This window comes from Delphinus delphis, chromosome 1, assembly GCF_949987515.2.
Source record: "Delphinus delphis chromosome 1, mDelDel1.2, whole genome shotgun sequence".
Lineage (NCBI taxonomy): Eukaryota > Metazoa > Chordata > Mammalia > Artiodactyla > Delphinidae > Delphinus > Delphinus delphis.
This window is the reverse complement of record NC_082683.1, coordinates 74870834-74896327: the sequence shown is the minus strand read 5'-3', so window position 1 is coordinate 74896327 and position 25494 is coordinate 74870834. Positions and strand designations below refer to the sequence as shown.

Below are 25494 nucleotides of genomic sequence, written 5' to 3'. Positions count from 1 at the left end.
CTATTAGTTTCCTGAGCCTGCCATAACAAATTACCATAGACCAGGTGGCTTAAAACAACAGAAATTTATTCTCTCACGGTTATGGAGGCCAGAAATCCAAAAGCAAGATATCAGCAGGGCTGTGCTCCCACCGTAGGCTCTAGGGAAGAATCCTTTCTTGCTTCTTCCAGCTTCTGGTGGCTAACAACCTCCCTTGTGGCTGCATCACTCCTTTAGGGCCCACATGGATAATCCAAGATAATCTCCTTCTAAGATCCTTAATTTAATGATATTTGCAAAGACCCTTTTCTCCAAATAAGATCACATTCACAGTTTCTGAGGATTAGGGCATAGACATCTTTTGATGGGCCACCATTCAACCTATATGGGAAAAAAAAAAACAAAAACTCTACACTCTTTCTCAGTCATCATTATATCCAGTGGCTATTATGTTCTATACTCTTTCCAAGAGAGACGCATAATCTCTATAATATTTAAATTGAATTTTGCAACATTTTGCTACCACTTTAAGTGATACTACTCTATTCTCTAAGTCACATGTCTTTATTTATTCTAATAATATAACCTTTTTTATTCATAGGGTCACATGGGTATACCAGGACCAAGAGGTGCCACTGGACAACAAGGGCCCCCAGTATGTTTTGAAAGCATTCTTTGTAATTCTGGCATTTAAAAACATTAATGTTAACATATCTTATTTGGTGTCTGCTTTATATGTGATTTCTGTTTTGGCTCCTATTAAAGGGTGAGCCAGGTGACCGGGGTGAACAAGGACTAAAAGGAGAGAGAGGATCTGAAGTAAGTTGAAATCATTTAAGACAATTTGTAACTTATTGCTGGCTTGAGAAAACAGGGGCACAAGGAGTTGCTGTTCATTGTAACTTAAATGATCATTCATTCTTTCAGAGCAAGAATCACCACAGGCCTCTAAACAGGGTGTTTGTCAGTAATTGTGCTAAAACATCATTATTGATTAATTCGTGTGTTTCGACTGCCATCCAAAGTTCCCTTCACCAGCAGACTACTCTGGCTTTGAGAAAATTGCCTAGAGTCGTCCCAGACTAATTGTCCTTCCTTAGGGTTTCAGGCAGAAATACCAACTAGCCTTAAAACCAGCACTGCAGAGCAAAATTTTAGCAGTCATACCTATTTAGTTGCTGTAGTAAGGTAGGGGTAGAAATAGTTTAACTATATGACACAGACTCACAATTGGTTTAAAAGATTTGTTTTCCATAACACAAGTCAATTATTTGTTATCAGGCGAACTAAAAATCTGTTGAATTTAGCCACCTCTTTCCCTATATACCAATAAACGTTGCCTCAATCTTATGTAACAACTGGATTTGTAATTTGTACCATCACTTCATTGCTGCCCTACTTTTCATGGCATTCTGACTTTACCTGCTACTGATTTAAAATTAAATTCTTTAGAAAATGTACTGTATTTTAATAATAAATTAGGTGAGGATTGATAAAAAGTAATGAATTTGAGACCATGTTTCTCCTAATTTGTTAAGCGGCCTTCACCCATACTTGTGTTTCCCATTTGTGGGAGTTAGTAATAAAATTGAGTTGAGTCGGAAATTACATAGGTTTTCATTCACACAAAAGCCATTTTAAATAGTCTTGGCAACTACCTAGTAACTTACTGTCAGGCTCCTTAATAAATAAGGACTAATAAATAATAAATAAAAATATCCCATTGGGACTTACCTGGTGGCACAGTGGTTAAAAATCCACCTGCCAATGCAGGGGACAGGGGTTCGAGCCCTGTTCCGGGAGCAACTAAGCCCGTGAGCCACAACTACTGAGCCCGTGTGCCACAACTACTGAAGCCCGTGTGCCCTAGAGCCTGTGCTCCACAAGAGAAGCCACCGCAGTGAGAAACCCGCACACTGCTACGAAGAGTAACCCCCGCTTTCCACAACTAGAGAAAGCCTGTGCACAGCAACAAAGACCCAATGCAGCCAAAAATAAATAAATAAATTTATTTAAAAAAAAATTCCATTGAAGGCAAGCCTTAATTTTAAAAAGAAATTCAAAGAAAGAATACAGTTGTCTCATTCGCTTAGAGTTTTTAATACCCAAATTGGAAAAAGTAGTGGAAAAAACCATGAACCTAGGACACTACTACTACTTTCATGTGACTTCCTTATACTTGCATTAAGTGCCTAAGGATGCAAATGCTCTCCCACGGTTTGATCCTAAAATTTCTAATCCTTTACAATTAGTACTTTCATATTCTCAATGTTTTCTTTTTCCTTTTTTGATATATCTCAGGAAGAAGAAATTTTTTTTATGTTTCTTAGTATCTGTTAAAATTATGCCAACGAAAATAAAATATTCTTACTAGACAACTGCAGCTCCAGCCTATATGGTCAGCTCTTCCTGGGTATTGGAGCTGAAAGGTCTTGAGGAGCCATGGTTTAAATTCTGTATAATCCACGAGAATTAGTTCTTTTCCCACTTTGGGCAATGCTGGTGTGCAGTCCGAGGTTACATTAAAAAGCCTCTTTGAATTTCAGATAGTAATGATTGCTACAAGAAAAATCACTGACTATGTGTTACTCACTAGGGACACTTTGAATGGCCAGGTGGATCCTACGGAATTGCCCTCATCTTGTTTTTGCAAAGCTTTATTTGTTTTTTAGATTTGGAAATGCCCTTTAAAATCGTTTGGACAACCCTCTCATTTTTCAGACGAAGAAATTTAGGTCCCAGAGGGATTATGAGTTACCTAAGATCACAGAACTAGTTAGCAACAGAACCAACACTAGAAACTTTATTTCCTGACTCCCATTATTATACAAAAGCCTTCTATTACTTTGAAGTCTTTTATAAATTAAGTTAAATATTAATTTTACTTAACCAGCTAATTCATTAATTGGTCTCTCAGACATGAAACTATGGAAACTCTAAAGAAAAAGTTGGAGCAAGTCAAGTTAAAACCAGTTGCAAACCACTACATTTTTTTAGAGACTTTTATAATGCAAATGTAGTGAACTGTCCATAATGGCTTTCAAATACAGAGACTCAAGCCAAAATGTTACTTTCCTCCCAAAGCAAAATTCCAGATTTTAGTGAATTTAAATTTCTTGGTTAAAAAAAAAAAAAAAAGACTTAACTCTCTAAATCTGTGTTTGTACTTTAAAGCTACCCTCTCTAACAAAGTTAGAACTAACAAAGTATTGTGATGACTGTCCTTCAGCTTCATTTGAATAAAAAACAAATGAGTGTTTGGACTATAATGGCACTTAAAATTTTCTGTTATCTAAAGAATTAGATTACCTTCTCTTGTAGTCTATGAAGTGGTACAATCCCAATGAATGGAATTCGTTGTTTTAAATGGATCTGATTTCAAGTGGGCTGTTCTAGTTTTTCAAAGCTAGCCAGACAAAAGAGAAAGCACAATTTTACATATACTCTAAAGAATAAATATGAAATTCATTTGCCTTTCCTATTATGAGAACAGGAAGTCTATTGACTTATGAGGTACTTATATTTACATAAAATAATATGAGTAAGTTAATTTTGAAAATAGCATAGAATGCTTCTAGCTTTATTATATTTGAACTCTGGGCATTGGTGCAAGAGTGATTTTTTTTTCCTTTTTATGATACCAACTCAATTAATCATCTACAAACACCTTAGATGACAACATACTTTCTTTGTCTTTGGCCCAATCTTTAATTTCCTACTGAACAGACCATCTCTGTGTAGGATTAATATTGAGTAATGTTTGGCTCTTAATTTAGTTACAACACCACCCAGCAATTCCAACTGCAAGATTTTTTTTAATGCACAAATTCAAAAAAATACCAATCTTCTACACTTTGTTGATCTTTATGTATTTTAAACCTCCATTGCAAGTCTGTCGTTTCTCTAACTAGCCTACTTCCTTTTAGTTATGGTGACAATAATTGTCATAAGGAAATCTTTCCTGAATTGACATCTAAAAACAGCAGAGACTGTTTTGTTATTTACTCTACGCTTTTTGTATTTAATAAGGAGATTTTGTCACAATTGTACCATTACAAATAGCAAAATACACATTAAAAATAATTTTCATAGTCATAATTTTCCTTTAGTGTTATTCTGTTGGAAGCTGCTTCCTGATGCCCATCCGAGTATTAATAACATTCTAGTTTTCACAATGATAGACCCATGTATCTAGGTTTTAGAGCAGTATTTAACTGTTCTGAAATAATCCCAACATAATGGTCACCCTAAAATGTAACTGATTTGTGATATGAGACTCTTTTTGTTTTTATTTTGTATTTGAATGTTTAGAATAAAACATGCACATACATGTATAGCATATCTGAACCTTAAGCCATAAACTCAAGTATACAAAAAGTATAATTTTGTTTATGTTCTTTGTAATGGAACTTAACATCTGTCCTGAGTACCCATCCTGCCTGGTGGTAGAAACCTAATTGATAGAAATCTAGTCAATTGATTGCCTTTAACTCCGTCCACTCAAATATCCTGCATTTGATTTAGAGTTTTTCCCATTTATCCTCTTTTCAAGTCTGCTGTTACATTCTGGGTGGCAATGTTAGGGAAGGGGAATAGGAAGAGAGATTGATCTTCAGCCATCATCTGTTCATACTAGCATCCACTGAAATGTACGTCATCCCTTTTGGCCCCCATCTGCCATCATCCCACCATGTTGGCATCTACCTTGGCCCTCTGGACAAAAGTTCTTTGACCCCTGTTGGCTTGTACAGCTATTTTCTCAACTCAGGTGCAAGATCTCCTTAGATAAGACTCTAAGGGCCATATGCTTCTGTTCTTGGCCACATGGAAATAACATTCTACTGCTCCCCATACCATGCCGGGTGCTTGAGGGACTCAGACTTCCTCAGGCCTCCTGGCCTAGACATCTCATGCAGAAATTTCAACTCTATTGCTGCACTTAGTGCAACTTAGCGTTCATCTCAGTGAGGACTTTAGTCTCTCTAGCCATCATCTCTGTGCCCACACTTATCTGCAGATATTATTGTTTTGTTTTGTTTAGTTTATTAAGTTTTATTCAAATATAGTTGCTTTAAAATGTTGTGTTAGTTTCTTGCTGTACCACAAAGTGAATCAGGCATACGTATACATATATCCACTCTTTTTTAGACTCACTTCCCATTTAGGTCACCACAGAGCATTGAGTAGAGTTCCCTGTGCTATACAGTAGGTTCTCATTAGTTATCTATTTTATACATAGTAGTGTATATAAGTCAGTCCCAACCTCCCTATTCATCCCAACCCCCCTCCTTCCACCCTTGGTAACCGTAAGTTTGTTCTCTACATCTGTGACTCTATTTCTGCTTTGCAGATAAGCTTATCTCTACCATTTTTCTAGACTCCACATATAAGCAATATTATATGATACTTGTTTTTCTCTTTCTGACTTACTTCACTCTGCATGACAGTCTCTAGGTCCATCCATGTCTCTGCAGATGTCACTATTTTGCTCCTTTTTAGGGCGGAGTAATATTCCATTGTATATATGTACCATTACTTCTTTATACATTCCTCTGTCGATGGACATTTAGGTTGCTACCATGTCCTGGCTATTGTAACTAGTGCTGCAATGAACATCATGGTGCATGCATCCTTTCGAATTACGGTTTTCTCCAGATATATGCCTAGGAGTGGATTGCTGGGTCATATGGTAGCTCTATTTTTAGTTTTTTAAGGAACCTCCAAACTGTTCTCCATAGTGGCTGTACCAATTTACATTCCCACCAACAGTGTAGGAGCGTTCCCTTTTTTCCACACCCTCTCCAGCATTTATTGTTTGTAGAACTTTTGATGATGGCCATTCTGACTAGTATGAGGTTATACCTCATTGTAGTTTTGGTTTGCATTTCTCTAATAATTAGTGATGTTGAGCATCTTTTCATGTGTTTGTTGGCCATTTGTATGTCTTCTTTGGAGGAATGTCTGTTTAGGCCTTCCACCCATTTTTTGATTGGGTTGTTTGTTTTTTTTAATATTGAGCTGCATGAGCTGCTTATATATTTCGGAGATTAATCCCTTGTCAGTTGCTTTGTTTGCAAATATTTTCTCCCATTCTGAGGGTTGTCTTTTCATTTTATTTATGGTTTCCTTTGCTGTACAAAAGGTTTTAAGTTTAATTAGGTCCCATTTATTTTTGTTTTCTTTTTCATTACTTTAGGCAGTGGATTGAAAAAGATCTTGCTGTGATTTATGTCACAGTGTTCTGTCTATATTTTCCTCTAAGAGTTTTATAGTATCTGGCCTTACATTTAGGTCTTTAATCCATTTTGGGTTTATTTTGTGTATGGTGTTAGGGAGTGTTCTAATTTCACTCTTTTACATGTGGCTGTCCAATTTTCTCAGCACCACTTATTGAACAGACTGTCTTTTCTCCATTGTATATTCTTGCCTCCTTTGTCATAGATTAGGTAGCCATAGGTGCTTGGGTTTATCTCTGGACTTTCTACCCTGTTCCACTGATCTATATTTCTGTTTTTGTGGCAGTACCATACTGTTTTGATTACTGTAGCTTTGTAGTATAGTCTGAAGTCAGGGAGTCTGATTCCTCCAGCTCTGTTCTTCTTTCTCAAGATGGCTTTCATTATTCGGGGTCTTTTGTGTTTCCATACAAAGTGTAAAATGTTTTGTTCTAGTTCTGTGAAAAATGCCATTGGTAATTGGGTAGGGGTTGCACTGAATCTGTAGATTGTTTTGGGTGTATAGTCATTTTCACAATATTGATTCTTGCAATCCAAGAACATGGTATATCTCTCCATCTGTTTGTGTCATCTTTGATTTTTTTCATCAGTATCATATACTTTTCTCAGTACAGGTCTTTTGCCTCCTTAGGTAGGTTTATCCCTAGGTATTTTATTCTTTTTGATGTGATGGTAAATGGGATTATTTCCTTAGTCTCTCTTTCTGATCTTTCATTGTTAGTGTATAGGAATGCAAGAGATTTCTGTGTATCAATTTTGTATCCTCTGCAGGTATTATTGTTTCTACCCACCCCAGGACTTGACGGCAGATTGGTGTCAAGGTCTCTTCTCATAGATACCCATCAGTGTCTTAACAGTTTTCCTTCTCTTTTTACCTTTATCCAACTTGAAGATTTTTTATATCCCCTTAGGTAGGAAAAACTTTCTCTTACGTTATTATAATTCTTCTAAATATGTTCTTTATGATATAAATTTTATGACTTGAATCCTTTATTACCTTGTTTTTTTATGTTCAATGATAGACTTTTAATATTTAAAAATCAGGCTTTTGTATTTAAAAATATATTCTTTTCAAACTATTCCCCCACCGTGCGTTTCAGAGGACTGTTTTGAAATTCTTAAGCTAAAAAAGTCTATTTTGAAAATCAAAAGTTTAGAACAAATCTCTTGCTTTACATAAAAAGAAATACTGTGAAGGAAAACACATGCCAGTTAACATATTTGAATATTATCACAATTCATGTACTGTTTAATTAGTGCTATTCAAGACAACTGAAATCAGAATTGTTTTCAATATTTAAAACAGTCTTTATTTGTCTATTTTACTTCTTTATTATATTCTAAAAGATACATCTATTATAGGAATCATATGTTCCAGAAATTGTATTTACTTCAACTAAACCCAGTTCACCAACTATCCCCTTTTCTGGTTTCCTTACCCTTAGGAAGAATTTACATTAGTGACTTTTTAAAGCAAGTAAAAGAGTTTTTGAACTTGGAGGTAGAACCCTTGATCCATATAGCTCCCTATCATCGAATTCTAACAAAATTGGATTTTTATCTCTTACAGAAAATGCCCTTTTTCTCTCTGATTATATACGCTATTTCTTCTTAAAACATTTAAGCTCATTTTCAGAAGATGTAACATCTTCTGAAATTGTTTATTTTGTCATTGTTGTCAAATTGAATCTTTAGTACAACTGTGTTCAGATTTGAATAACTTAACATCTCATTTTGGTGGAATTATCCTGTTTCTGAGAACTTTTGATGATTTCTGAGAAATGTTTCTGGTAATGGCAATATGCTTCTTTTTCTTATTTGTGAACTAGGTCACTCTTTAACACCTTTTTCTTCTTAAAATAATTTTAGGATATCATCAGAATAATGGCATGATTTGCAAGGGCAAATTTCTAACCTGGTAGACCGTTACTGCTGAATCAATCATGATTTAAAATATCTCACACGTGGAAAAACAAGCAATTATGTGGGAAATAAAGATCTTTTCTGTGATTTACAAGTATGTTCTTCTCTGTGCTTCCAGATAAGCACATTTTAGGTTATCGGTTTATGTCCCTCACTACACTGTAAGTGCCTTGTGAACAAGAGTTTTGATTTTGCATCTCCAGCACATAACAGAATTCCTGATACCTAATAGTCAAGAAATGTTTACTGAATTAATTAAATAAGTACTTAACCACTTTCAGTAGGGAGACAAAGGCCTTGCCTGAAGTGGGGACTTTTATTTAAATAATCTATTCAGTTCCTTTTTAGAACTATAATTTAAATTCTTAAATCATAGAATTTGGAGCCAGGTGGAAATTCATAGATCATATAGTCAAATTCTTTCATTTACAGATGAAGAAAATGACTCTCAGGAAAGTTAAATGGCAATCCCAATGATAAACAGCTAGTTAGTGGCAGGACTTGCTGTAGCCTTCAGGTCTCAGAGTTCTTTTCTATGCCTTCAGTTTAATTAACTTTATAGCAATGAGTTGACAACTGTGCTTCACATTTTTAGGGTCCTAAGGGGAAAAAAAGAGCTCCTGGCCCTTCTGGGAAACCTGGGATTCCTGTAAGTAACAGGCCTTTTTCATCTTTATTGTTTTTCTAAATAGAACTTTAGCAAGCAGAAAAGTTTGGGGCCAATTATGACGTGTTGGATAAATCAGATTGTCTTCAAAAAAATGTTTAAACCCATGCCGGAACACAGAGGGAACAAAATATGACCATTAGTTCAAAACCAAGCTTGGTGTTGAAACGGAAGTCACTGCAACTGAAGGTTGTTATTTTCCAGTGCAGGGAGATCTCTCTGTGGATTTGTGCTACTATTCTTTGATGGTGAACCACTAAAAAACAGGCAACTTGCAGTCATGACTAAATGAATGGTGACAGAGGTCAGAGATTTTCAAGCATAATTGAAAAGACATGAGCTGGATTTTAATTGAAGAACTCGGCCTCTCATTTTCCTGGGAAATAGAACAGAAAGTCTTAGAAAAAAGCTTTAACTCTTTTCATCACAGAACAAAGATTAATTTTACCTTAGCCATCCGTTTCCTCTTTGGCCAAGCAAATATGTGTAGACTAGCTTATTAGCAAAGACTTCCTGCTGGTCTCCCCTAGCCAACAGCCTGCTTTGGGTGGCCCGTGTTGTGTTGGTTCAAAAAAAGTAAAGAAAAGTGAACATAAATTATGAGCACATTGAGATCAGAGATTCCCTACAGATTAAATCCAGTTGCCCAAGAGTACAAACAAAATGTTCAGACCTTTACTCAGTCATATAATTATCTAATTCAAAGTGGCAACTAAAAGAGCCGTAATTTATTTCTTGGGAAAATACAATACAGAGTTTTAGAGATGGTGAGTGTCAGCCTATATCCTAAACTGACAGGTGCACATAGCTGATCTTTTCTCCACAGCTGGATAGAGCATGGGCTGGTACAATGAGAAATACCAGGAAATTACAGTAAAGTGGAAAAGGTTACACAATAAATTGCTGATTAGCTTGGCATTTCAGTTTAGGGAACAGTTACCTGATCTGTTGTATCCAAATAGTAAATTATCAAGGAATCCAGGAAACAGGAAAAATTTTCCTGGGACAGGGTTTTAAGAATGTAACCTCCCACCCCCCAATAAGTATAAAAGTGTTTGTCATTTAAACATCTGTACAACATCTCTCTATAATCCAAGTAATTTTTAATTACCAAGGGACTTCCAGGCCTACCTGGGCCAAAAGGCATGCAAGGATACCCTGGAGCAGAAGGCATTTCAGGAAACCCTGGTAAAGTTGGGCTACCAGGAAAACAGGGACTTCCTGTGAGTAGATTGAATATTCTTTGCTCTTTATTTCTTATGCATAAGTGTCTCTTTACTAAAACCATAGATACTTTGGCTGTCTTTCTTAACATTGACATTGGTTCATATTGTGTTTATGATTTCCAGGGAATGTCAATGAGTACATGTTGGATGTTTTATAACTAATAACCCATATTATTAATAATTTATATTATTTTTACACATATAAAAGCTGGTACATAGGAACAATAAAGAAGTAAAACTTTAAGGGGGCTTCCCTGGTGGCGCAGTGGTGGAGAGTCCGCCTGCCGATGCAGGGGACGTGGGTTCGTGCCCTGGTCTGGGAGGGTCCCGCATGCCACAGAGAGGCTGGGCCCGTGAGCCATGGCCGCTGAGCCTGTGCGTCTGGAGCCTGTGCTCCGCAACGGGAGAGGCCACAACAGTGAGAGGCCCGCGTACCGCAAAAAAAAAAAAAAAAAAAAACAACTTTAAGGGCTACACAACCTGTGTTTTGAGTTCATCAAATGTCTTAAGCCACCTTTGGAACATTTCAGGCTTGGCAATAACTCAAGGTAAGTTCTGCCAAAATCATTTTCCCTTTACTTTTATAGCCTCACTATTTTAAAGAAATTGTGTGAACATTTTCTTTATATTCATCTAGTGGTGATGCAATGCGCAGTGATGTAGATTATTATTTTTATGCAGATTTCTATCTTATTTGATCAGAAATTTTAAAATGATATTTTTGTCTTCATTTAGCCATTTTCCCTCTTTCCTTCCTAAGGTCATCATAATCCAGATATTTTTTGTTATCTCATGTTGTGTTTCCATTTGAAATACAAGAATAATTAATTGCATATTTCAGTAATCCAGTAAAATTTATCCTTTTACATTTCCACTATTTTTGGATATGATTATCTATTGACCTGTTTTTCTTTTCTTAAATGAATCAATCCTAGTTGTTTATTCACATGTAGCATGGGACTGTAGCAAAGCTCAAGCCCAAATTAATATTATTCTTTCACTATGATGAATTATCTCATTTGTTTAAAAATAAGTATCAAATTATGACCCAGCCAATTTAATTATTTCAGAAATAAATATCTGGCCATATTCTGTTTGGAAAGGTGAATATGTTTAAGGAGGCTTAGTATGGTTTCTATTTGCTTTGGGGACAGTATATCTGAACATCAGAGCATCAGGGTGTAAGCCCTAGAGAAATTTGACAGCCAGGCTGATATTTTGATTAAAATATATGTTTTCTAAACTTCTGCCATTAACATCAGTCTGGTTAAAAGAGGACTTCCATTTGAGATCCCAGTCTTAAAGGGAGCTCGCGCCCTGAACCTTCATGTAGGTGCTGCACTCTAGGCTCACCATATAAGAGTCTTAAAATGAGGTTGTGGGGTTTTAAAAATACAACAGTAAAACACTTTGAATTGGTCTGAGAGTCTGTACTTAAGTTTTACTGGGAAATGTTAGAGTGAATCTTACTGCTTTGAGTAAGATTTTGAGAGCTGAAACAAGGAAAACCACATTTCAAAATATGTCATATTTCTTGCTGTGAACACAGGTTTAGTCATGGAGGTGGTATGTATGTGGATGTGTCCAGTGGTTGATAAGGCTAGAAACTGAATTGTAAATACTAATAACAGCAAATAGATTTGTTTAATTACTGGGAAGAGGGATTCATTTGTTTTCTGACTAAAATAATACTAATCCAGGTACTTATTCCAGATATGGATAATACAAATCAGGATCCTATATATATACATGTTTAATAAGAATTTCAGACATTTAGCATATAAGATATTCATCAGACACTAGTGACAGGTCAAAGTCATCCACATTTTTTACACCAAGTCACTTAATACTTCATTGTGGCAAACAACTTCTTTCTGGCAGTATGTGACACCTGAAGGTCTTCCTGGAAAGGACTGAAAATTGGAAAATAAAAGGAAAACATTGATTCAGACTAAAGAAATATGAACCATTTTCTCTTACATAAAAACAGCAATGTGGCAAGTGATTGTCATCTGCTGCTAGTTCCAGAAAGAAAACAGACATTTTCTAACAACTCTACATCCTTCTTTAATGGGGTAATACTTAAAGGACAGTAATATAATGGCTAAGAGAAAGCCAATACAGAAAATGGTAGATGCAAATAAGATACTGATTTCATTTTAATTCTGTCTAAGTTGCATTCTAGAATCTGCCACACGGTTTTGATTGGCTGTGTGGGTGAAGGCTCATGCATAAAACCAAATCACTGGTTCCACATAGAATAAAAAAGAATGAAGAGGACTTAAAGCCAGATGCTGAAGCCATTTGCACACTCAGGGCTATTCCAAGACCCAGTTAGAACTCTGGGTTATATCAAAAGGGCTCTGTGGTTGCAAACAACCAAACATGGCCATGTGGATTGCCTATGTATACAGATTGCCCCAAGTTCTGCCCACTGGGAAGAGTCTCTTTCACTGATATCTTTCAGGCTTAAATGCAGCAGCAATCCACTTCTAGCAGATGTTGACATTCAAGGCAGATCTATCCATAAATCAGGCCTGAACTTTTTTCTCCTCTACTAACTGGTAAGGGGAATTCTCTAGGAAGGCTGAAGGAGCAGTGGTAAAGCAGTAGAACAAGTATCATGGAAGTCTCAGTTGCTTGCATATTTTGTTTGTGATTTCTGGACCTGTTAGGACCCAGTCTCGATATACACCATTTCCATTTAGGAGTGAACGCTGCTGTGCCCAGCCAATTTTATGATTTAGTGGATCAAATATCACTCAGATCATAATGGTCAGTTCAGGACACATAGTCATTTGATGTCTCAGGGTCGGTTATTCAGCTTCAACCACAGCAAGCCCAGAACTGCTTTCCAAATGGGAAATTACATTTGACAAAGAAGGCATTGCTTATGTCCAAAACCTTATGGGTATAAGCAGTGATTCTCTTGTGGGGGTTATCAAAGGGTCCATATAGCATCTCTACCAGCCACAGACCCTTCTGATATTATTGGATCTGCTTAGTCATAGCAAGGTAGCTTACACAGCATCCTGAATCTGCTGCTGAGCATTTTCGTCGGGGGCCACCCAAAACTAGCAAGCTGGCAAAGAACTGGAGTTTCTCCAGAGAAGATACATGAGTGACCAATAATCACATGGAAAGGTGCCCAGCATCACTAATCATTAGGAAAATGCAAATCAAAACCACAATTAGATACCACTTTTACAACCGCTAGGGTGGCTATCATCCAAAAAAATAAAAAATTGAAAGAGAGACAGAAAATTACAAGTGTTGGTAAGTGTGTGAAGAAACTGGCACCCTGTGTATTGCTAATGGGAATGTAAGATGATGCAGCCGCTGTGGAAAACAGTATGACAGGTCTTGAAAAATTAAATACAGAATTACCGTATGATCCAGCAACTCGCCTCCTGGGTGTATATCCAAAAGAAATGAAAGCAGAAACTTGAACAAAAATTTTCCAAATGTTCATAACAACATCATTCACAGTAACCAGTAGGTGGAAACAACCCACGTGGCTGTCAGCAGTGAAACAGATAAACCAAATGTGGTATATACATACAGTGGAATATTATTCAGTCTTAAAAAGGAAGGAAATTCTGACACACGTTACCACACGGATAAACCTTGGAGACATGCTAAGTGAACTAAGCCAGACACAAAAGTACAAATAGTATATGATTCTACTTATATGAGGTACCTAGAGTGGTCAAATGCATAGACAGAAAATAGAATGGAGGTTGCCAGAGACTGGGAGGAGGAGGATTTGGAGAAGTTATTGTTTAATGGGTACAGAGTTTCAGTTTGGAACATAAAAATTTCTGGGGCTTCCCTGGTGGCGCAGTGGTTGGGAGTCCGCCTGCCGATGCAGGGGACACGGGTTCGTGCCCTGGTCCGGGAAGATCTCACATGCCGTGGAGCGGCTGGGCCCGTGAGCTATGGCCACTGAGCCTGCGCGTCCGGAGCCTGTGCTCTGCAATGGGAGAGGCCACAACAGTGAGAGGCCCGCGTACCACAAAAAAAAAAAAAAAAAAATTTCTGGAGATGGATGGTGGTGATGGTGGCACAACAATGTGAATGTACTTAATGCCACTGAACTATACATCTAAAAATGGTTAAAATGGTAAGTTTATGTTATATATATTTGACTGCAATAAAAACCTAGCAACTTTACAGGCTACCCAGTAAGTGGGTAAATGGGTTGTAGCAGCATACCCAAAGGTGGTATAGATTGACTCCAAAGTCCAGAGAGGCTCACCAAGCATTGTGCCTCTTTTATTGTGATGAGCAATGCAAAGTGCAACAACTTGTCTCTACTTTAGAGAGGATATCCTGATATACCCCCAAACCACTACCCCTAGGAACTTCTTCCATTTAGCAGTCCCATGAACTTTTGAATCCTATCCTCTGGTGTATCTTTAGGGTGCTTGTTCTCTTCCACTCTCCAGGTCCAGTTAGCATAGTGGCCTCCGTTTAATGGACCTGCCTGATATTTTGTGAGATGTCAAGACTATAAAGATATCGCTCTGGTCTATTTTATGACAGAGAGGAGAATTGAGCTGACACAGCACTGAGATAAGGCATTGAAGTGATACAGCTCTTTCTGCCTTGTGAAGGCAAGCAAACTGCCTCTGATCATCTTCACTGATAGGAATGTTGGTAGGAAGTATTTTTACTAGGTCAGTAACTGCTGTTGCTAATTGCTGTACTGTTTAGTAAAGACACCATATCAGAAACTGCAGCTGTGATTGGCATCAACACACAATTGAGTTTGTAAGTTTAAGTCTTGGAGTTATCTGGTGTGTGCACCGAACAGATGAGTAAAATGGATATGGGATATGGTAGGATCACTGCTTTTGCATCTTTCAGGTCTTTTGGCCGTAGTATATACAATTTTCCACAGGGATGTGGTGGTTAATATGAACAGTTTTCTACAGGGGTATGGTGTTACCTTAGGTATACATTGTGGGGAAGGGGGCAGGAAGAGATAGTTGCAGGGGCTTCCACATGTCTCTTCCCTTCCTACCACAGTAGCATTTACTTTATAAGTGAGGGATTGTTACTATTCTCTGAGATTGGAGAAAATACAAAAACAAAAACTGGGCTCACAGTCCTACTGGACCCACTTGGGAAAAAAAATTGAGCCAAATCTGCATTTATCACTATTTATCCCTTGGCCTTCATCAACTTACACTCTGACCAGAGTGCCGTGATGATATTTTGGATTTCCAGCATTTATCATCAGTTCAAATCCAATATCTAACAGCCCCCAGAAAGGCTGAGAGTTTCTGTTTCCCCGGTGTTCAGTCACCTGGTAAATGACCACATGTCCCTCTGCAGAAGGCTTAGGGCAGAAGTCACTGTGTACACCTATGACCACATTGCAGGGTTCTTCCTCAAAGAGAACTGCCTCCCCCTCAGTCAAGGGATTCTGATGTAGGAACTGGCTTGAGTCTGGGACCTGAGCGAGAGGCCATGAATCCCAAGTACAGTGACTTTAATTAGGATTATACCCATCAGACCTAGAATTTTTCTACCTATACATCAATATATTAGCATATGGTATATGTAATTCCTATGGGTCTTTGATCAACTCACCATCAGCACAGATCTCTGCAGGTCAAAACATCTAGTCAAAACATCTTATGGCTTAGTGTGATAATTGCTTCTACCTTTTCTCTGATAGTAAAGCACTGTCACCTAGAATCTACCACTCAGAGTCCAATATTCCTATTTAAATAAGGGAACTTTATCCTTATGACATTTCTTAACACCTTGGTAAGGAGTGTTCTTTGATCCCTTTCAGGGGCCATGGTTAGAGGGTGGTTGATCAGATTGCACGTGATAAATCTGTCTCCACACTTCTATCTTCCTGAGCATTTGAACCCCTTCCTACGCAGTATTCTAGGGGAGTTACAGCGTTCAACCTCATTAACTGTAGGCCGTAGTTGAGTCAAGGCTTCAAATTGCCAATCCATCGGACTATTAATGGTGCTCCCAGATGCTTGAGCAGGTGGCTATCTCCACAAGCAAGGAAGACTAAGAGGGAGTTGAGCTTCACAGTTCTTAGTCTTGCCCATATCTGCTCAAATGCCCCATCCCTTGTCTTGGAGTTCTACTCTTTCTCCACCCAGTGCCCTCATTTAGCATAAGATGTCTGGTTAGTTGAAGATGTATTTGTATACACATTCTGCAAATCTTACAGTAGTTTGGGTCCTCAGCCACATCTGCCTTGGACTATAGGAGATGAAAGACTCCTTCAAGCTGCCGTGGGGATTTTCTGATTTTTCATTATGTTCTAAGTTGAGCGTGCAAGACCTTTATTTTGTCCCTTTCTCTGTATTCTCTCTAGATCACTCAAGAGACTGCCCTCTGATCACGCAGTCTTTATAGTCACTATGTTCACCATAGTGAATACATGCCAAGGCCACATGATCTTCTGACACTTTGCCCTCCAGCAGCACTTAATCTAATGTCATGGCCAGTGCTAATCTGAATAATCATGATGCCACTGCATACCACGGATTAGTAGTGTCTGTTTATCCGCAACAAGGAAGTTATCTGAGCATTCCTTGATTATGAGCAAACCAATCTCAGAATCCCATTTGTGGGGTTAGTTTCCTGACTTCACTCTTATTACCAATTACATATCACAGTCTAGCTAAAAACTGTGGGGCAACTGAGGAAGGTTTAATAAAGGGACTACTTACAAAAATGTGAGCAGGGCTAAGGAAAACCAAGAAGAGATGCTGAAGCACCCGAGGGATAGCAACAATGGCGCATCATTACAACCCATAGGCCTGAAGAGACAAAGGAAAGGGGAACAAAATTATAGAGAAAGTAGTTATTGCCATAGGAGAGAGCCATTTAGCAGGAGTTGAGACCTTCAATAGAAGGATTCAGCCAATCCACTGCAACTCAGCAAAGGAAGAGCCAGGGGAATAAGTATTTCAGTCTCCTCCTGTCTTCCAGTCCCCTAACAGTACACCCCGTTAGCCAAACTCAACCAAGTAAGAGTGATAATAGGAACAATCTGCCCTGGCAGGGAGGCCTATTTTATCAGTGACATGGTTTAGAATTGCTAGTCTGTGATGGTGAAAACAAAAGCAATTTTAAAAATTATTTTAAAAATTCACTACCTTATACATATTAGTGTATATATGTCAGTCTCAATCTCCCAGTTCATCCTAATGAGAACCTGCTGTACAGCACAGGGAAATCTACTCAGTGCTCTGTGGTGACCTAAAGTGAAGGAAATACAAAAAAAGAGGGGATAGGGCTTCCCTGGTGGCGCAGTGGTTGAGAGTCCGCCTGCCGATGCAGGGGACACAGGTTTGTGCCCCGGTCTGGGAAGATCCCACATGCCGCGGAGCGGCTGGGCCCGTGAGCCATGGCCGCTGAGCCTGCGTGTCCAGAGCCTGTGCTCTGCAACGGGAGAGGCCACAGCAGTGAGAGGCCCACGTACCGCAAAAAATAAAAAATTTAAAAAAAAGAGGGGATATATGTATACATATGGCTGATTCACTTTGCTGTACAGCAGAAACTGACACAACATTGTAAAGCAACTATACCCCAATTAAAAAAAAATACCACACACCCCCCAAAAAAATTCACTACCAACAATGCATTCCCTTACTGCCTTCACCAAGGGGGGGGCTCCCTCCCATCCACGTGCCCTTGCTATGTCACTCACCAGTAAGGGAACCTGCTGGGTCACAGATCACGCTGAAAAAGGGCAGATCTCAAAAGGCAAACAGAAAATATCCAGGCAACACTATTTAAGTTCTCTCTATACATGGTGTACATCAGCAATCTGTTCCCTGTGTCAAAAAACTACCCCTGGTAAACCAAATCAGCCTATTTTCCTATGGCCAGTGAGCTAAATGGTTTTTTACATTTTTAATGGTAGAAAAAAATAAAAAGAATATTGTATTGTGGCACATGAAAATTACATGAAATTCAGATTTCAGTATTCATAAATTTATTGGCACACAGCCACGGTCATTTGTTTACAGATAGCTGCTTTTGCACTACATGACAGAGTTGAGTAGTTGCAACAGAGACCAGTGGCCCACATGGGCTAAAATATCTACTATCCAGCCTTTTTACAGAACAAGTTGGCTGATCTCTGGTCTGTTTGTATTATCACATCGTTTTTATTACTATGGCTTTGTCTTATGTCCCCATATTTAGTAGGGCAAGGCCCCTTCTTTACACTTCTACCACATATATTTGAGGTTAGATTTGAGTTTCTTTAAAAACAGAACATAAACTTGAATTATCACTGGGTTTGCCTTAGATTTATTTGGGGAAAATTAATATCTTAACCTTTTAATTATCTGAGATAAAATATTCTTGTCATCTTATCAATATAAGATCTTATAATAGATTTTCTCCATAATAATAATGGTAAAAAGTTATATAATACTTAGTATGTGCCAGGTACCATGATAAATGTTTTACTGTATTAACTCATTTAATCTTTACAATATTATAGATACAATTATCATCCTTATTTTATACAAAAAAAAATTGTCACTTTCATAGTCACATAGCTACAAAGGCAGTCTAACTCCATATTCTTTGTTCTTATCAATATGCAATATGGCCCCTCAATAAAGGCCTTATGTATTCTCATTTTTTATTTTCTAGTTACTTATTACTTACTTAAATATTACTGATTTAGATTACATTCTATACAACTGGATTTTTTTATTTCTAATAATTTGCTATTGTGATCCTATTGGATTTTTAGGTAGGTAATATCTTCAAACAATGGCAGCTTTAACTCTTTTCTTAAACTCATTTTTTTTCTTTCCACATAGGTGGATAGGGACCCTCAATACTATCTTTAACAGTAGCAGTAATAGCAGACCTCCTTCTACTGCTTGAAATCTTAGAGAGAATGCATCTAAAATTCCTCTATTAAGAATATTTTGCCATGTTAATTCTGTATTTTCCTTGTCCTATACTATCTTTGGGGGTTTTTGTTTATTTTTTCTTATTTTCTGATTTCCATTGGATAGATTGAATTCTCTTCTGCAGGTTTAAAAGTTACCTATTCTCTTTCAGTTGATGTTCTTGTGGCAGCTGCCCCAAATTTAAGAACCAAATATGTCCTTGTTTAACTCTAGTGATTTGTTTAAATCAGTAACTGTATCTTCCCTCTAACAAGACAAGTACTTGTGTTTGTTCTCATGTCCTTTTGTTTCTATAAACCACTCTTTCCCTTCATCATTTTTTGATATTACCTTGAATCTTGACTTATAATTCTCATGCATTTACATTCTCTTTTTTTTAACTTATTCTGATTTTTAAAAAAATTTGTATTGGTGGGGCTTCCCTGGTGGCACCGTGGTTGAGAGTCCACCTGCCAATGCAGGGGACACGGGTTCATGACCCGGTCCGGGAGGATCCCACATGCCGTGGAGTGGCTGGGCCCATGAGCCATGGCCACTGAGCCTGCGTGCCCGGAGCCTGTGCTCCACAATGGGAGAGGCCACAACAGTGAGAGGCCCGCGTACTGCAAAAAAAAAAAAAATTTTTATTGGAGTATAATTGATTTACAATGTTGTGTTAGTTTCAGGTGTACAGGAAAGTGAATCATTTATACATATACATATATCCATTCTTTTTTAGATTCTTTTCCCATATAGGCTGTTACAAGTATTAAGTAGAGTTCCCTATGCTATACAATAGGTCCTTATTAGTTATTTGTTTTATATATAGTAATGTGTATATGTCAGTCCCCATCTCCCAATTTATCCCTCCCCCCTTTCCCACTGGTAACCATAAGTTTTTCTTCTACGTGTGTAACTCTGTTTCTGTTTTGTAGATAAGTTCATTTGTACCCTTTCTTTAGATTCCACATATAAGCGATATCATATGGTATTTGTCTTTCTCTGTCTGACTTACTTCACTCAGTATTACAATCTCTCGGTCCATCCATCTTGCTGCAAATGGCAGTATTTCGTTGTTTTTTATGGCTGAGTAATATTCCATTGTATACATGTGCCACATCTTCTTTATCCATTCATCTGTTGCTGCACATTTAGGTTGCTTCTATGTCCTGGCTATTGTAAATAGTGCTGCAGTGAACGTTAGGGTGCATGTATCTTTTTGAATTATGGTTTTCTCCAGATATATGCCCAGGAGTGGGATTGCTGGATCATATGGTAGTTCTATTTTTAGTTTTTTAAGGAACCTCCAAACTGTTCTCCATAGTGGCTATACCAATTTACATTCCCACCAACAGTGTAGGAAGGTTCCATTTTCTCCACACCCTCTCCAGCATTTGTTGTTTGTAGATTTTTTGATGATGGCCATTCTGACCTACTTTCTCTTTTTATTTCCTTTGTTTCTTGTTTTAACATAGTAGTAAACTTAATTAAGCTATTTAGTCACTATTACTTTCAGTATTCCTTATAGAACCTCCTGAATTTATTTTTATTATTATTTGAGTACTTCCTCCAAAAAGTATTTTCAATGTAGGTGTTTGTGAGATAAACCTTCCAAGGCCTCATATGCCAGCAGATATCTTTATTATCCCCTTACATTTATATGATACATTCAGCACTGTACTGGAGCTTCTACTAATGGTTCTAGTCAGTAAAAGAAAAAGAAATAAAAACCACCCAGATTGGAATGGAAGAAATAAAACTGTCTTTATTCACAGACAACACGATCATCTATGTAGAAAATCCTTCAGAATCTACCAAAAAAAAACCCACTAATAATTGAATTTAGCAAGATTGCAGGATACAATATCAATATACAAAAATGAATTGTAGGGGCTTCCCTGGTGGCAGTGGTTGAGAGTCCGCCTGCCAATGCAGGGGACACGGATTCATGCCCCGGTCTGGGAAGATCCCACATGCTGCGGAGCAGCTGGGCCCGTGAGCCATGGCTGTTGAGCCTGCGCGTCCGGAGCCTGTGCTCCACAGCGGGAGAGGCCACAACAGTGAGAGGCCCGCGTAACACAAAAAAAAAAAAAAAAAAAAAAGTTGTATTTCTCTATACTCAACGAACAATCAGAAATTGACATTTAAAAAGCAGTACTTACTGTAGTATCAAAATGGGATAATCTGACCCCCCAAAAATGTGCAAAATTGATACTGAAAACTGTAAAACATTGCTGACAGAAATTAAAGAAGACCCAAATATTAAATGGTGTATACACTATGTTCATGGATCAGAAGACTCAATACAAATAGCAACATAGAGAAGGGGCAGTGAATGGACATAGGGAGCAAATGAAGAAAAACACACACAAATATTAGATAAACAGTGGAAAGAAGGTCCAGAACCAAGTGGTGAGGAATTCTAATATTTAGAAGTCAGGTAAAGAAGGAAGAGGAGATGACAAAGGAGTCTGAGACGGAGTCGCCATAATAGATAGGAGAAAAAGAATGTAATGTCGTGGGAGCTTAAGAATATATCAAGGAGAAAGTCATCGACTGTGTCTAATCATCATGAGAGAGTTTGTTGGACATGTGTTTTATTCTGTTTTTGGTTTTGTTTTTTGGCTACTCAGCATCTTGACCCCATTTTTATGTTCAGAAATTTTTATGTTTCCTTTCTTTTTTGAGTCTTGATGGCAAGCCACCTTCTACTACTGAAGTCAAAAAGTCTAGACTCTTACCTTCCACTCCCTCTTTGAAACAAGAATGTAGGCCTATGACCCAGGCCTAAGAAATCAGTTATATTCACCCACACCTTCCATTGCAGATTTAGTAAGACAGAAGCAGCAATAATGGAGATTCCGTTCTGGTGGCAGTTGCAGTAACTTTTAGTGGCACTCAGTGTCCAAGGATGACTGCGGTCAATGTCCAGCAGCTGGTCCGGTGGTCACTACAGTGTCTAAATTCTGGCTGCCTAGTCTTCTTTTAATTCTACCCATTTTCCAAACCTGGTTTTCTAGATTTATCTGTGATTATATGAGCTACTCAATATCTTTTCAGTAAATTTTTTGCTTAATTGGTTTCTGATGTTTGCAAATAAGGACCCCCTACACACACACACACCTAATACAGAAATCTAACAAGATAAAATTATCATCATTGTATTTTAGTATATGGAGGTCATTGGTAACTTTAGCAAGTGAGTATTTGATTTGATTAGTGGGGTCTGAAACAGGATTGGAGTGCTTGAGGAGTGAGAGGGTATGAGGAAATCAAGATATGCAGACAATCCAATGGAGAAAGTTGGCTCTGAAGGAGAAGGTAGGGCAATAACTGGAGAAGAAACTGAGGCTAAGGTAGAAAGTTATTTTTAAATGAGCGAGCCTTAACCATATTTAAATGCTAGAGGGACTTAGTAGAGATGGAGAGACTGAAGACTTAAAATCAAGGGAAAAAAGAATCTGAGTATGAATTGGTCAGATAACAAAACATGCATATTCTAACTCCACTTAGTAAGTTATTCTACTTCTAATTGGAGGTCATTAAAAAAAACAGATTCTGAGCCACATATCCCTTTATATATGACTAGTATAAAAAGCTCATTGAATTCTGTGGTGAAAAAATTGAAATGAATTACAATAATGTTGAATACTGCTGCAATATACCTCACAGGGCCATGAAGTTGAGTGGCATCTGGTATTTCCATTAGTAAGCAATTAGGTATCAGATCGTAACTCACTGTCTCCTACTTTTTAGCATTTTCAAAGAATGTTAGAAAAGATTTACATGCATACTTAGAAATCAGGATGTCATAAGTATTGAAGTATTTTGTAACCATTGAAATAAAAACAAAATAACTTTCCCTTGAAGAATCCCCTTTCAACCCCAAGGTTTACACATGATATTGGTATTTATGAATACAGAAATACTTTCCACAAATGTTTCTGCTCCCTGTAGAACATCTGATATGAAATTAGTTATAATGCTTTATAAGGGACAAGTCTGTTCAGTGAAATTAGGTACAGTGGCTAAACTGGTCATTGGGAAAAGTGATTTCTAAGATAATTATTTCTGAAACCTACTATGGTAATAGAAAAATTGCCTAAGAGAAAGTAATACTAGCAAATTCCCTGGAATATTTTCAACAAGGATAAGGACATCTTTCCATTGGTCTTTTTTTTTGTTGTTGTTTTTTCTTTTTTTCAAATCATGGCACCATGGTGCTTTTTGGCTTACCTTTAAAGACTGCTGGATTTTTCCACTGAGAAAAATATTTATTCTGGGATTTCTAGCATTATGCAACTGCCTGATTTTCCTAAACAATGTTCTTTCTTTTTTTTGATGTGGCCAAAGGAGTTAAAGTATTCCTGGCACATTCACACTGCAGTTTCAGTGTTTTTTTAAAGTCATGTGACTATAACTGAAGGATAGTATTGGGGAGGCTCACAGTTGACTGTGTGAATTTCCTTCTGTATAAATGAGTGTTTTGAGACTAGGCAACTTAGCACATCTGTAGTAAATGAGTCTACCATGCTGTTTTCATTTATGAAAAAGGAAAACAACTTTTCCCTGCAAAGATCATAAATCTATTTGTCATCAAAATGAAGCCTTACCCATTTTTTTTATTTTTCACTGCTGCAACTATAAAATTGGTTATTGGAAAAAAGGGAAAGAAACAAAACTAACAGCTTGACTTAGGACAAATCAAGGCCTTTCAATCCTTTTTTTTTTTTTTTTTTTTTTTTTTTTTGCGGTACGCGGGCCTCTCACTGTTGTGGCCTCTCCCGTTGCGGAGCACAGGCTCCAGACGCGCAGGCTCAGCGGCCATGGCTCACGGGCCCAGCCGCTCCGCGGCATGTGGGATCCTCCCGGACTGGGGCACGAACCCGCGTCCCCTGCATCGGCAGGCGGACTCTCAACCACTGCGCCACCAGGGAAGCCCAAGGCCTTTCAGTCTTGACTGTGCACTTTCTCAGGTGAACGCAGGCTTAAGTGTTGTGTAAAATGAGATGCTTGTCCTAAAAGAACGTTGAAATTCTTGCATTTTCCACTTGTGAATTGTGTCCAGTCTAAGAAGGAAAAACACACTTCATCAGCCCACTCATGATCCAAGCATAGAGTAGCAGGACCACTGTAGAAGCCTCTGTTAGGAACACCAGCAGCCCTGGCACCCCTCTGGGTTGTGTGTTCTCTAGTTTATGAGCTGGTCACCCTAAAGAAACTTCTGTTTCCAGGAAGGTGTATTTCTTAGTATTTTGGAGGAAGAAACATACCGGCATCAGCCAGATCCACATTCATCAAATCCTGTCACCTCTTGATTATTAAGGGGTTGATTATCCAGTTAGGGTTTATCCTGATTGCTTTCTCTCTCTTCTCCACCCTCTGCTTGTTTTGGCCCGTTTACTGCTCATTAGGAACTGTTCCAGAGCAGACAGAACTCAGCCTGTCTGGCTGCTTATTAGCAACAAAATGAAAGGTTCGCTAAAGGAAGTAACCTTCCTAGTTGCCGCTTCAGTGACTCCGAATCCAGTAAAGTTCATACTCTTTGTGGAATATTGTTCCTTTAGGATCTGGCCTGTTTACATTTCCAGTCTTACATTCTACCTTGCTATTCACATGTGCTGTGTATTTTAGTCTAACAGTTATTAAACAATTATTAAATAATACGTGCCAGGACGGGGAGATCAGCTCCGTGCTTTGTGACCACCTAGAGGGGTGGGATAGGGAGGGTGGGAGGGAGACACAAGAGGGAGGGGATATGGGGATATATGTATGCATACAGCTGATTCACTTTGTTATAAAGCAGAAACTAACACAACATTGTATAGCAATTATACTCCAATAAAGATGTTAAAACGTGCAAAAAAAATTTTTTTTAATAATATGTGCCATGCACTATTCCAGGTGCTGAATATATATGATGTTGTTTAATTCTCACCATGACATAGGTATAGCTATTATCTTCAGTTTACAGAAAAGGAACCTGAGACTCACAGTAACTCGCCCAAGGTCACACAGACAACAAATAATAGAGCCAGAATTCAGAATCACACAATCTAGATTCAGAGCCTGTGTTTTAACCACTGTGCTATACTTTTTTCAAGTATGCTTAATTTCTTAGACATTGCCCCAAATTCTGTGTATTTCCCTCACTTTCATGGCTTTGTACGTGTAATTTATTCCCTCTGCTTGGAAGACTCTTCCGTCTTTCCCTAGGAGGAACAACTTCTTGATCTTTCAGGACTCAATTGAACTGTTCTCTCTTCCTTGGACTCTCCAGTCAAAGTTAAGCATCCCTGCTTGAACTTCTGTACACTCTGTACATTGATTCCATCAGAGCATGGCTCATATGGGTTCTAATTACTGATCTTCATGTCGTTCTCCCCCAGGCATTTGTAAACTTCTATAGAACGTGGATTCTGTTTTATTTGTCTTTGTATCCCTAGCACGTAGCATAGTGTCAGTCCCATTTAGAAGAAGCTCAATAAATATCTGAAGAATAAATGTCCTTTGCATAATAACTATGACTTTGGGAACCTGAGTTTAAAATTAAGATGTGTTCG

The 25494-nt window shown here is 38.0% G+C and overlaps 1 protein-coding gene across 1 annotated transcript in view; it reads left to right on the top strand.

Moving 5' to 3' along the window:
• COL24A1 (collagen type XXIV alpha 1 chain) overlaps positions 1 to 25494 on the top strand; it is a 392309-nt gene that overhangs the window by 318191 nt on the left and 48624 nt on the right. The window contains exons 44-47 of the mRNA XM_060024757.1: positions 581 to 634; positions 745 to 798; positions 8734 to 8787; positions 9921 to 10028. Of these exons, the coding sequence (XP_059880740.1) occupies positions 581 to 634; positions 745 to 798; positions 8734 to 8787; positions 9921 to 10028 (270 nt within the window). The remainder of the gene's footprint in view (positions 1 to 580; positions 635 to 744; positions 799 to 8733; positions 8788 to 9920; positions 10029 to 25494) is intronic.